General features: G+C 41.3%; 1 protein-coding gene across 1 annotated transcript in view; it reads right to left on the bottom strand.

Annotated features, from left to right (window-relative positions):
* Nucleotides 1-248: 248 nt before the first annotated feature.
* The window catches only part of THY1 (Thy-1 cell surface antigen), a 68,905-nt gene continuing 56,234 nt past the window's right edge, over nucleotides 249-12,919 (bottom strand). The window contains exon 3 of the mRNA XM_078683937.1: nucleotides 249-2,599. Within this exon, the coding sequence (XP_078540063.1) occupies nucleotides 2,499-2,599 (101 nt within the window). The 3' untranslated portion in view covers nucleotides 249-2,498. The remainder of the gene's footprint in view (nucleotides 2,600-12,919) is intronic.

The raw sequence follows: 12,919 nt of genomic DNA, 5'->3' as shown, positions 1-12,919 counted from the left end.
TTTCCCAGTATCTGGTTCCCAAACTCCATATAAAATGGAGGGCCATATTATCAAGAAAGGGCGATACATTATCGCCGCTTTTATCGGCAGGAAACTGCAGCTAAAGCGGCGATAATGGGCTTGATAATATGCCCTTGTGAATTCCCATAGAAGCCCAGGTTCTGGTGTTAACCTGGGCTTCTATGGGAATCCACAAGGGCATACAATCAAGCCCATTATCGCCGCTTTAGCGGCAGTTTCCTGCCGATAAAAGCGGTGATAATGTATCACCCTTTCTTGATAATATGGCCCCCGGTTCCCTGTAGAGATAATCACTTATGTTCATTTTACCTTAACGGTCAGATAATAAAATGGTCAATTGCCATCTGTGACCCTTCAGAACATTCCAGTCTAACAGATTTATATTATATTTGCATGGAAGGTCTCTCATCTCAGCTTGGACATGCTAAGAGGAAAGTAATTTAGCCAATGTTTTTTGGTCCTGCTTTCGACAATGCTCAAGACCTGGCTGTGGGAGCAGCGGAAGTAAACTAACAATGGGATGACATCAGACGAACCTGCTAATTTTCGTCTGCTATCCTCAAAGACTTACTTTGATCAAATCAAAAGAACGAGCATTCCCCAAAGTAGCCCTCACCGCTAGACTGTACGATTACAAGACCTTGTTCCTCTGTCTTCTCAAGATCATGAGGTCCAGACTCCGCAAAATCCAAAACTAAGAACCCACAGTGCATTATTTCAGCTTTCATGGTTGGTGTATCATGAAAGCTCCAATTTAAGCCTTCAATCTTTACTTTTGTGACGGCTTGTATTAAAGTCGTTTGCGTATTTGGTCCTGAGCACTGCCAGGCTTAAAATACCCTCATCTAGCGTCAACCATACTACGAACATGAGCTGCATAGAGTTGGTAGAAAGACGCTGGAACCTCTAGGCTCAAACCACAACTCATCATTTAACATTTACCCATGCCAATAAACCATGAAAACAATGTCATTTGAAGGAGCTCGAGGCTTTGTGGGGGTTTCGGTGGGGAGGTGGTGCATTTTGCAGAGATGCAACCCTGAATCAATATTAAGGCAGCAGTGGATTATTTAATTCAGGTGGCCAAGTGGGCATTCCCCCAATTTAGCTAATGGCAATTCGCTCCTGCTCCAGTCCCCCTTCATCTTCATTGGAGACTTAGGGATGCTAGGGGTATTTTCCTATCTGACACACCAACTGGCAATCTCTACTTTCAATGGTTTCCATATATCTGAAGAAGAGACACAATCTCTACCATTCAACTTTAATACTGTCATAAAAAACACAATGACTGCTTCGCTTGAAGAATTTATGACTGCGTGGCTGCTTGAAGCTCAAGATGCCAAAATCTGGATTTCAGATTCTTATGACATCAAATCCGAGGACTGCTACTCTTTTTTTTACCACAAAACTCAAGTGACCATTTTCTCATATCTCTTTGCTTATTCTCTTATTCTGAAATTCTTGACTACGGGTCTGATTTAGAGTTTGGCAGACAGCTTACTCTGTTGGGAACATTATATCCCATCCGCTTAATCAGATGTGCATTATATCCTATGGCATTTGTAATAAGGCAGCTGGGATATCCATCAGATTTGTAAAGGAGTAATTGTCAAACTGTACATTTGACCTGACGCTTTTCTACCGCAGAGCGAAGAAAACATACACATAACAGAACATAGCATGCACTTTGCTCTCAGCAACAAGAACCAGGGTCCACTGCAGAGAAGAGGCATTGAAGACAGAGCTTTGCCATTACACACAGATCCGAACTTCTGACACTACACATAAGAGTAGTGGAAAAGCTTGCGTAATGAATATTGAAGGTTCCCAGATTGACATTCATTCAACGTAATTTTCCCTGCAACAGGTGTTTGTTAATTTTTCACAGAAAAAAATGTCTTGTATCATGACAACTCGCCATTTTACACAATGAGGGCATGTTTTATAATCCACAAAGTGAACTGATACATAAATATGGGAAATAAATAGGATTTAAAAAATTTTTTTCATGCGGCATGCTTTCGTACTCGACTGCCGAGGAGGTTGTACACAACTGAGCCTCAGTCGAGTTGATCTTCTACCACATCGATCTCTGCTGCCCTATTCTCTGGAATAGTAAGACATCTCATGCAAATATGCCCAATTTTGTGTTGTTTCTGTTTGATTCCTAATCCAAGAGTGATGGTCCATCTTCGCGGCTAAAGAAGATTCCAATAACAAAGTTTGGAAGTACTAAGACTTATTGAATTCCACCATTCTCCAGTTGCCCGCCAAGACCTCCAAAGGAAAGGGCACAATGAAACCTTTTTAAAATTATAAAAACGAGTGATGTATGGATGAGGAGGTGGCGGAAGGTACCAACATGCTGCTGGCATGTCAACTTTCTCTTGTGACCCCACTTAGAATGGTAGTGTGTCTGATCCTCAGGTGTCCCATCCTTTGGTGATTCCACCACCATCAGCAGATGTTCACATCTACACAATATTGACAGCCTGCAGCAATGGCAGCAGGAGCAGGAAGAGCAGACAGGGTAGACTGTTGAGCAGGCTATTTCCACCACACCTCTCCAGGTAGTCTGTTAAAGAAATAAGAAAACAGCAATAAAAGAAATGCTTTGGCCAGGATATGCATTAAAACATGTCGAAATCTCTCGCATCACCTGATGGAGCAAGGTGGAAAAAATAAATTTTGTGCACCCCTTGCAAAATCACACTTCAATAACGTGTAATCTAAACTAATGGAGTGTTGCATGGACTAACCAACTTAGAATAAATTGTCACGCACACATCAACACGTGGGAGATTAATTCTTGCTTGTGTTGCAAACATAATTTATTAACTGTGTTATTTTGTCGTGTTCGGTATTAATATGCTGCTTTAAAAATAATGGAATGAAGCATAAATGTGCTTTTGTCCATGTATGTGTGGCTGAAATTAGGGCCAAAAGTAAGTATAGAATGCATATATGTAGCTTGTTGTTAGGTAACTACTAATAGGGAAACCCTAGCAAGGGGGGAGGTAAACAGAATGGGCTATTTTTCTCTTATTTAACGTTTATTTGTGTTTGTTTCTGTGATAGTTCTCATTCTGGCTCGTGAGGCCCGAGGCAAGATGGAGTCATGGGCCTGCTTTGAAAGTGAAAGACAAGACGCATGCGCATTAATGACTGACCAGAATGAATGCGAGCGGCCTGTGCCAGTGCAGAAGGCAGGTTCAAGGTCGTGGTGGCCTGGAAGTCTAGGTGGTTGCCAAGTCCTGAGAGCAATGGTTCTGAACATGAGAAAATCGTGTTACGTTGCAAGTTGGAGAACTTGACCAAGCCGGACTATGGATACAATGGGAACATTTAAAAACTCATGACAGGAAGAAAAAAATACAATTTATCGATGAGGTTATGCTCATCCGACCTTAAATTGACCAATGAGCACTCAACTTTTCTCCGAAAGTTACTCTTTAGAATAGATAGAGCTAGTGAAAAAGGTATAAAAAGTGCTGATTTTGTCAAGTAAAAAACTCTTCTTCAATTTCCTGCTTACATGCTGTCGGACTGCTGAATGACTTGGACATGTAAGAACTTAGAGAGAGGAACTTTAACTTTTCCTTTTCAGCAAATGCACTTTTGATTAGGGATTCTAGGTAGGGATATTTAGGAGAAAAATGGACTATCAATCTTTGCTAAAACTTGCGTTCTGAACCTAAATTTCTAATGTTTATTTCTATTATTTTTCTAAACTAAAATGATATTAACCGCTTAGAACTAAACTTTTGTTTAAATGTTATTTTGAGAATGAAATAAATAAAGAAGAGAAGCTATAGACATGGTAAATCTGCTTGAATAAAATTAGATAAATGGAAATTTAAGCTGGTCTTGAGTCTTCCTACGCCTAATTTCGTACAAGCAGACCCGTCGACCCATATGGCGATATGTCTAAATGTATATTTTCTAATGACAAAACCATGGTAAGATTCTAAAAACTGCAGATGTAAATAGTGTAACGTTCAGTTTAAATTAGACATCTCGCTAAATGATACAGCAGCTCTCCATTAAATTCACTGATCCCTAGAATAATGAGAAAGTGTGCATGAGCAGCTCTCAGTTATATGGGCCCCACTGGTGAATATATGTGTGTTCTGTTATTTTAGGGATAAGGGAAATGGTTTCAGGGATTATATTTGTAGTATCGCTGGATCAGTTATAAGCTTGGTAGCAGAGTAATGGTTGCTATGGAAATTAGCTAGGGTTATGTATAAAGCACTATATAGAGTTTTTGATGTACAGAATTATGACTAACATCTGTTGAGTCCATATCATGTTATATGTAGTCCTGAAAAGGCTTCCAAGTGTTGTGTGAAGCTAGTGCCTTTGTATGCAGGCAGAGGAAGTGTGGCAAGTAAAGTCGCACAGTGCATTGGTCTGTTTCAAAAAAGTAGTATCGCCGTATACTGCGGTGGTATCGTCGTATATCACTGTTTAGGGACACTACGTGTGAAAGGATAAATGTATAGCGAGGACAGTCTATAAAATCTTAGCCTTCAAGTATAGGGATCATTGCGTATCCTGGCTAAAACTTACTGCTGGGAGAGTAGTAGGACTTAACCCGAGCTTGAAAGAAGGGTAAAGTGGGTGTGCTACTTTACTGACGATAGTGAAATTCTGTGGTAGGGTAGAGGTAAGCACTGCTTATTGGAAATACAGAATTATGGTATGAATGAATAGGGATTTCTGTGAGAATGTGTGTAAATGAAATAGCAATATGCGTTTTTGTGAAACTCTGGATTAGACTCCAAGGAGAATTGAAGTCTCTGTATGTGTCTTATTCCTAGAGAAACGGGTTCGGTATTGCCTGACAGAAGGGTAAGGTAGAGGGTAGTGCTACTATATCGGCGAGTCTAAAATTCTGTGGAGGTAAGCGTCGTCTACTCCACATACAGAATACTTGTGTGATTGAGAAATTTCTATCACTTTATTTAGCAAAACAGGCGAATGGTATTGTTTTGTACTAACTGATTTTGTAAAATATCTTGCAAATACGGCTTCTTGAAAGAAAAAAAAATCCTGTAATGGAGGGTCAGTCAGCGCTGCAGAAGCCGGAGCGTGGGTGACGTCAAAAGTGTCGCGCAGGGATTGGTCCTTGTGACCAAGACGGGGAAAGGGCTGATTGGTGCATCACAGAAAGCAGCGAAAGCTATTGGTTGAGCACTACAACTTGTTCTAATTGGTACGTTAGTGTGAACCGCGCTGTGATAGGTTGGTGTTACGGGACAGCAACAGAGTAGTACGCGATCTTTTAAGAGGCAGGAAATTTACAGAAAATGGCTAACTATTATTATGACGGAGACAAGAAGAAACCTTCATGGTTTAAAAAGTTGAAAAATATGTTTGTAAAAGACAAAGAGGTAGTCACGAGAGAGGGAAAAATAATTCCTCCGCCGAAGACGCCTGCTTCTTGCATGTCAAAATATGGTTACCATACGTGCGTTTGGTTGGAGAATTGGGTACGGTATACCAAAGATGATTGTGTGTTAGCTTTCCCAGAGGGAGGATCTTTCGACTTGGCAGTCTTGAGAAATTTGAGGGACAGAATGATGCAGCTTGAGCCGAGACCCACTCAATTTGAGGCATTGGTTGAATGGGAAGATGAGATGCATGATATAGAAAGCGAACCGTTGAGTCAACATGTAAGACCACGAAGTAGATTCGGTGGCTTATGGGGTGAGACACATGAGACCAGAATGCGCAGATGGAGAGATGCAAACATGTGTGATGGATTGTATCCCGTTAGATTGATGGATGATTTTGAAGGGCGAAAATGCACAGAAATTAAGAAAAACATAGAAAAGGATAGGCAAAATTATGGTGACAGTGAATCGGAGGATGCTGTATTAGAAGAGATATTGAATAGGAGACCGCCCCCGTATCACCCAGGTTCTTTATGGACTACACCGAATGCTCCATCGGCTGATGAGAGAAATAATGAAACTCCAAAACAATTTTCGAATTTAAAAGATGTGCCAGAAAGAGTAGAAGTGAGATACAACCCAAATACCTCTATAACAGAGTCAAGACTTACCGGTACCCCTAAACAGAGTAATGATCGAGAAAGTGTAAATAGGGCAGAAAGACGAGTTGAGGAACAAGCCAGTACTGCAGAGTATATACGAACTACCAATGAATTGACCGAAAAGATACAAGAGCTTACCAAAAAACATAGAAGCAGTGACAGTTCCAGTAACCATAGGACCTGTAATTCCAGTGTTTGAAAATCAGAGAGTGAAAGAACCAAGTCTAACAATCCCGTTACAGCAGGGCTTACAAAAGCTGAATAGAAATATTTACCCAGATTTGTCAGTAGTTAAACAAGTGAACACTGTAAATCTGCCTGATTTGACTTTTAATCAGAGTTTACCGTATAAATATGCAACTGGAGCAGAATCTGATTCTGCTACACCAGAAAGGAGTGTAGAAAAAATAGATTTAACGCAAACCCCTGTTGGACCTTCAGATCAGGAATTGAGTGAGTGGATTAAAACTTTAAAATTTAAAGAGCATGAATCAAAAGTGCTGGATGTAGCAAAACTAAAAGTAGATATGGAGGAATTGATTATTGGAACCATTGGAACAGACAGACTAAAAACATACCAGGATGATGAACTTATGTTCATGTGTAAAAGCATAACATGGAAGGCCAAAACGGTGTATGATCAATTGGAGGAATTAGCAAATGAATTAGGAGTGGAATTTAAAAAATTCAAATAATTACAGAAATCATACAGAGTAGATTTTGCTGAAAAAGATATTGAGAACATGAATACTGCTGGAAGGTTAGCGCAGATAAAAGAATTGATTGTGCTGTTGCGAAAATGGGGAGACGTGAGTAAATGGAGGGTTAAGTGGGCAAAGAAGAAAGAAGAAAATAGTGATAAATCAACACTAGCTTTTCTAATCAGGTAAAAGGAGGCAGTGACAACTGAGTTCCCCATGAGAGAGATACCTGGAGGGGGATATGTACATGTTCCTTGGAGCAGACAGGATATATTGTCATTTACAAATGATTTCCCTAGGCTGTGAGAGAAACCAGTGAAATGGTATCGACAGGTAGATCGGTTTGTGAAAGTTTCAAAAGTACTGTGGGTTGGTTTAGATGGATTATTTGACATAGTTGTACCAGCAGATCTGTGGACTGAATCTAAGATATCTGTAGATTGGCAGATAGAGGAGTATCCCAGAGATAAAGTAACAGGTGCTCCGTCACCAGATGTGATGAGAAAATATGAGCAAGTGATTGTGTTTCTGAAAAATAAAATTCCCCCAAAAGAAACTGAGTGGGTTAAAATAGACGGAACAACACAAGAGCCAAAAGATACTGGATACTGAGAGAGTTCGCTGCACCAAATTCAGATAGTTTGCCCAACACTCGGCTTGAGTAAAGATTCCATCAGCCCACCCTCATGGCAGAGCTTCGTCATCTGGAAATCGAGGAGAAATGAGTCTCGGAAGACAGTACTGGGCACGAATGCCAACTGAATGCATGACCCCGTACTCCCAGTGGTCTCAGCCAGAGTGTTAGTCCAAAGAATATGAAGACTGGTGGTGTGCAGTGCTATTGTGAGTGAACATTAAAAATGACTACTTAGACAAAAATGTGTTTATTAGGGATTGTCCAAGTGTCATGCTAAAAAAACAACCAGATAGTATGAAAAAATTACTATCTGCTGGCTAGATATACGGTCGACATGTTTCAGCTGATATGGCCAAATAACCCGGCTTTCTTCAGGACCATAGAAATGGATGTTATATGCTACGGCAGGACAAAATACAACTTGTGTGTGTGAAAAATTACAAAAACCAAAACAAATAAAGTAAGTAAATCAGTGGCCAGATGCCACCCTACCAGACACGTGGAACACGTGCATGTAGGTAAGAGCTACCTCTTCTTTCCTAAAACAAAAATATGTCAAATTATTAGAAGGTCAAAAAAGTGGTGACAGACATTATCTCTCTCAGCTTCAGAGACTTTCACGGTCAAACAGTAGAGTTTGCATACTGCTTATCATATTGCCCTCAGCGTGGCTTAATTATATTACGTAGTATTAATTTAAGAACAATTTAAGCTTCACTCACCCAGCTTTCTGTGGGAGGAAAACCTCATCTCACCCGGCAAACTGCTCGGAGATAGAGGCCCCGCTCTGTTTGTATGTAAAACAAGGCAAAAGAAGTTGATGTCTCATACATCCTAATCCATGTGTTTTACAATTGAATCAAACATGTTTTTTTTTAAAACTGAAATCAAAGACCAAAGTATACTCAGCTCCAATAGAATGAAATTGCAGATATAGAAATGAAAATGCATATTTTAGACCTAGTTGAGCTCTCATGAGGTTTATAGCTGGGTTTAGTATTTAAAACTTGGTTTTGTATTGAAAACCCCATGTGAAAGACTCATAGAGTGTTAAACAGCTCCTCCCTCTCTATGCATCGATAGAATATGTGGAGAGATGTAGAAAAATGCAGAGGAGTCCCCATTTGTGTAGATGAAGACAGAGTGACTGACTGTGAGCAGGGACCCAGTCTATATAAGAGCATCGTCGTGATCAATAAGTAATGACACACTCATCTGAACCGAGTATTACATCCCCTAAATAGAACACACTTGGGTGAATAATATGTTACAACAATGAGCTATACTACCCCTTCTGACTGGTTGACGCCTAACCGGATTAGGGTTGAATAACTGACTGCCCAGCACTTAATGCCAGCACGTGCTTGGGTTATTGACACCATGCTAATGCATTTGTTCCATCGTATTAGACATTAGGGGCCAGATGTAGGAGCCTAAATACCGGTCGGTAATGGCCGATTTCGGCCGTTACCGACCGGTATTTAAGAATTGGCATGTAGGGGCCCTATTTTACCGATTCGGTAAAATGACCGAATCGGTAAAATACCGATTTGGTATTATTACCGAATCGGTAACTTCCCGATGTAGGTGGGACTCTTCTGAGTCCCAAGGGCCTTACAGAATCGGTATTTTACCACCCAATCCAATTGGGTGGTAAAATAACGAATCCAGGTGTGCATGCACATTTGTGCATGCACACCTATGCCATGTGACAGACAGACATGCCCTTAGGGCATGTCTGTGTGCCACATGGCACACATGCCTGTATTTGGGGTGCTAGAGGGTGTCAAAGTGACACCCCCTGCACCCTTGCAGGAATCGGTATTTACCGATTCGGTAATTACCAAATCGGTATTTCCCACTGATTCCTATGGCCTTCACAGCCCATAGGAATCAATAGGAAATACCGATTCGGCATTTACCGAATCGGTAAATACAGAATTTTAAAGAATCGGTAATTCAATTACCGATTCTTCCTAAATCTCCCTCCTTCATATTTACCGATTCATAAATACAGAATCGGTAAAATTCGGTATTTATGAATCGGTAAATACGATTCTCCTACATCTGGCCCTAGGTTCTTGCATCCACCGTGGGACGCCCTCAGTATCGCCTGAAGGAGGATCTGGGCGGAACACGAGTTGTTTGCTAACATTTTGACAATCAACGTCTGGTTTGTCGTAGTATTCTGATTACAGCCGTTGCTCCGATTTCAGAGGGAGGGACTACCTGTGCTGTCTCTGCCAATGTGGGAGGGCCAATAACTAGAATATCCAGCCTCGGCATTTCGTGCATGCGCGCAACGTAGCGATCAGTCACAACACTAATCATCGCGACATGCAGGCTATTCATGGACGCGCGACGCGCATACGCTGGCGGTAGCGTCTTGTTTTCGAGGAGACGCGCTGTGCAATGTCGCGGGTTGCCTCAGTCCCCAATTGGCAATTGCGGTAATGAATTAGGCCATTTAGCCAATCAGGGCTCGTATTTAAGGGAGTTCCGTCCTGCTTCTCGCTACCTCCCAGTCTGCTCGCAGGCTGTACCAAGTCACCGACGGACAGGTAAGAGCGTGGGCTCTCCTTTCCCCTATGCTTGCGAGTCTAAGTAGCCTTCATAGGCACTGCCAAATTAAGTATTGGGATCCACCAGCCTCTGCCGGTAATGCGGGACTGGCTTCTAATATAGACTGGGTCCCTGCTCACAGTCAGTCACTCTGTCTTCATCTACACAAATGGGGACTCCTCTGCATTTTTCTACATCTCTCCACATATTCTATCCATGCATAGAGAGGGAGGAGTTGTTTAACACTCTATGAGTCTTTCACATGGGGTTTTAAATACAAAACCAAGTTTTAAATACAAAACCAAGTTTTAAATACTAAACCCAGCTCTAAACCTCATGAGAGCTCAACTAGGTCTAAAATCTGCATTTTTATTTCTATATCTGCAATTTCATTCTATTGGAGCTGAGTATACCTTGGTCTTTGATTTCAGTTTTTAAAAAAAACATGTTTGATTCAATTGTAAAACACATGGATTAGGATGTATGAGACATCAACTTCTTTTGCCTTGTTTTACATACAAACAGAGCGGGGCCTCTATCTCCGAGCAGTTTGCCGGGTGAGGTGAGGTTTTCCTCCCACAGAAAGCTGGGTGAGTGAAGCTTAAATTGTTCTTAAATTAATACTACGTAATATAATTAAGCCACGCTGAGGGCAATATGATAAGCAGTATGCAAACTCTACTGTTTGACCGTGAAAGTCTCTGAAGCTGAGAGAGATAATGTCTGTCACCACTTGTTTGACCTTCTAATAATTTGACATATTTTTGTTTTAGGAAAGAAGAGGTAGCTCTTACCTACATGCACGTGTTCCACGTGTCTGGTATGGTGGCATCTGGCCACTGATTTACTTACTTTATTTGTTTTGGTTTTTGTGATTTTTCACACACACAAGTTGTATTTTGTCCTGCAGTAGCATATAACTTCCATTTCTATGGTCCTGAAGAAAGCCGGGTTATTTGGCCATATCGGCTGAAACATGTCGACCGTATATCTAGCAAGGAGATAGTAATTTTTTCATACTATCTGGTTGTTTTTTAGCATGACACTTGGACAATCCCTAATAAACAAATTTTTGTCTAAGTAGTCATTTTTAATGTTCACTCACAATAGCACTGCACACCACCAGTCTTCATATTCTTTGGACTAACACTCTGGCTGAGACCACTGGGAGTACAAGGTCAGGCATTCAGTTGGCATTCGTGCCCAGTACTGCCTTCCTAGACTCATTTCTCCTCGTTTTCCAGATGACGAAGCTCCGCCATGAGGGTGGGCTGATGGAATCTTTACTCAAGCCGAGTGTTGGGCAAACTATCTGAATTTGGTGCAGCGAACTCTCTCAGTATCCAGAGGTATTCGGTCCTTTATCTAGAGACTGATCATCTCCTTTCAGTTGTGTATATAATAAAATAGTTGTCCCATGTTGCCCGATTGTACCAAATCCAGCAGTGATTATGTATCAGATTCCCTATGATGCGGAATGGTACACAGTCATAGACCTATGTAATGCGTTTTTCACAGTTCCATTACATCCAGAAAGTCAGCCAAAATTCGCGTTCCGGTTCAGAGACCGTATTCTGGCATGGTGCCGAATTCCTCAAGGGTACACTGAAAGTCCATCGATCTTTAATCAATTGCTAAAGAAATCACTAGAGAGTTTGAGCTTGCCTGGAGAATCTGTATTAGTTCAATACATTCATGACCTTCTGGTAGAATCAAAGACTAAAGATGCATGCATAACTGATACCGTTGCATTGTTAAATCATTTGGCTGAAGAAGGACATAAAGTGTCACCAGCCAAATTACAATTTTGACAGAGAGAAGTGCAATACTTAGGTCATAAGATTGCCAAAGGAATCAGACAAGTGACTGCAGAAAGAATTAAAATGATACAGGGAATGAAACCACAGAAAACTCAAAGACAAGTGAGAATGTTCCTGGGAATGGTGGGCTATTGTAGACAGTGGATTAGTGGATTCTCATTGATTGCAAGGCCATTGCAGAGGTTAAATAAAGCAGACATCAGAGACCCTATTGTTCTAACTAAAACTGAAATGGAAGCATTTGAGCAGTTGAAAATCAGTCTTTGTGAAGCACCAGCTTTAGGAATGCCAAATTATGAAAAAGAATTTGAACTGTATTGCAGTGAGCGAGAGGGATGTGCATTATCAGTACTGGTTTAGAGACACGGGAAACTGAGAAAGCCCATTGCATATTTCTCAGCTGTTTTGAACTCTGTTGCAAAAGCGTTACCGGGTTGTCTGAAAGCAGTAGCAGCTACAAGTGTCAGCATAGAGCAAAGTGAAGGAATAGTGATGGGATTTCCGGTGAGAGTGTATGTACCTCACTCAGTGGAGATTCTCCTCACTAGAACAAAAACTCAATATTTGACCAACAGCAGGATTACAAAGTACGAAAAGACAATTCTAGGAGCAGAGAATGTGACAATTTCAAGGTGTGTAAATGTAAATCCTTCTACACTGTTGCCTGATGTCCAAGAAGTTGAAGTGAGAGGAGAGGTTGATCACAAATGCTTAGATGTTCTCGAATACTGTACCAAACCAAGACCAGATATCAGAGATGAGCCATTGTCTGAATCTGATTATGTGATGTTCGTGGACGGTTCATGTCTGAGAACGGATGAGGGTGTTTTGAGTGCGGCATATGCAGTGTGTACTGTTGCAAAGGTGTTGGAAGCATCTTGTTTGAAAGGAATTCGTTCTGCTCAAGTAATGTAATGTGTATACTTGTAAAGCGCACTGTTGCCAGCCGGCGTCCTGGCGCTGTATACTGCTGGGGAACCCGCCCTGGCTTTCCCTGTGGGATGGTCCCTGCTGGGAATCCCCAAGGTGGAGCCAGGCATCCCCGGCGTTGATGGGGCTGTTGTGGAGATTAGGCAAGCTAATGCCCAGAGTTGCCGAGTGGGACCCTTGGTTA

The sequence above is a fragment of the Lissotriton helveticus genome, chromosome 3_1 (genome assembly GCF_964261635.1).
Source record: "Lissotriton helveticus chromosome 3_1, aLisHel1.1, whole genome shotgun sequence".
Lineage (NCBI taxonomy): Eukaryota > Metazoa > Chordata > Amphibia > Caudata > Salamandridae > Lissotriton > Lissotriton helveticus.
This window is presented reverse-complemented; position numbering and strand designations above follow the sequence as displayed.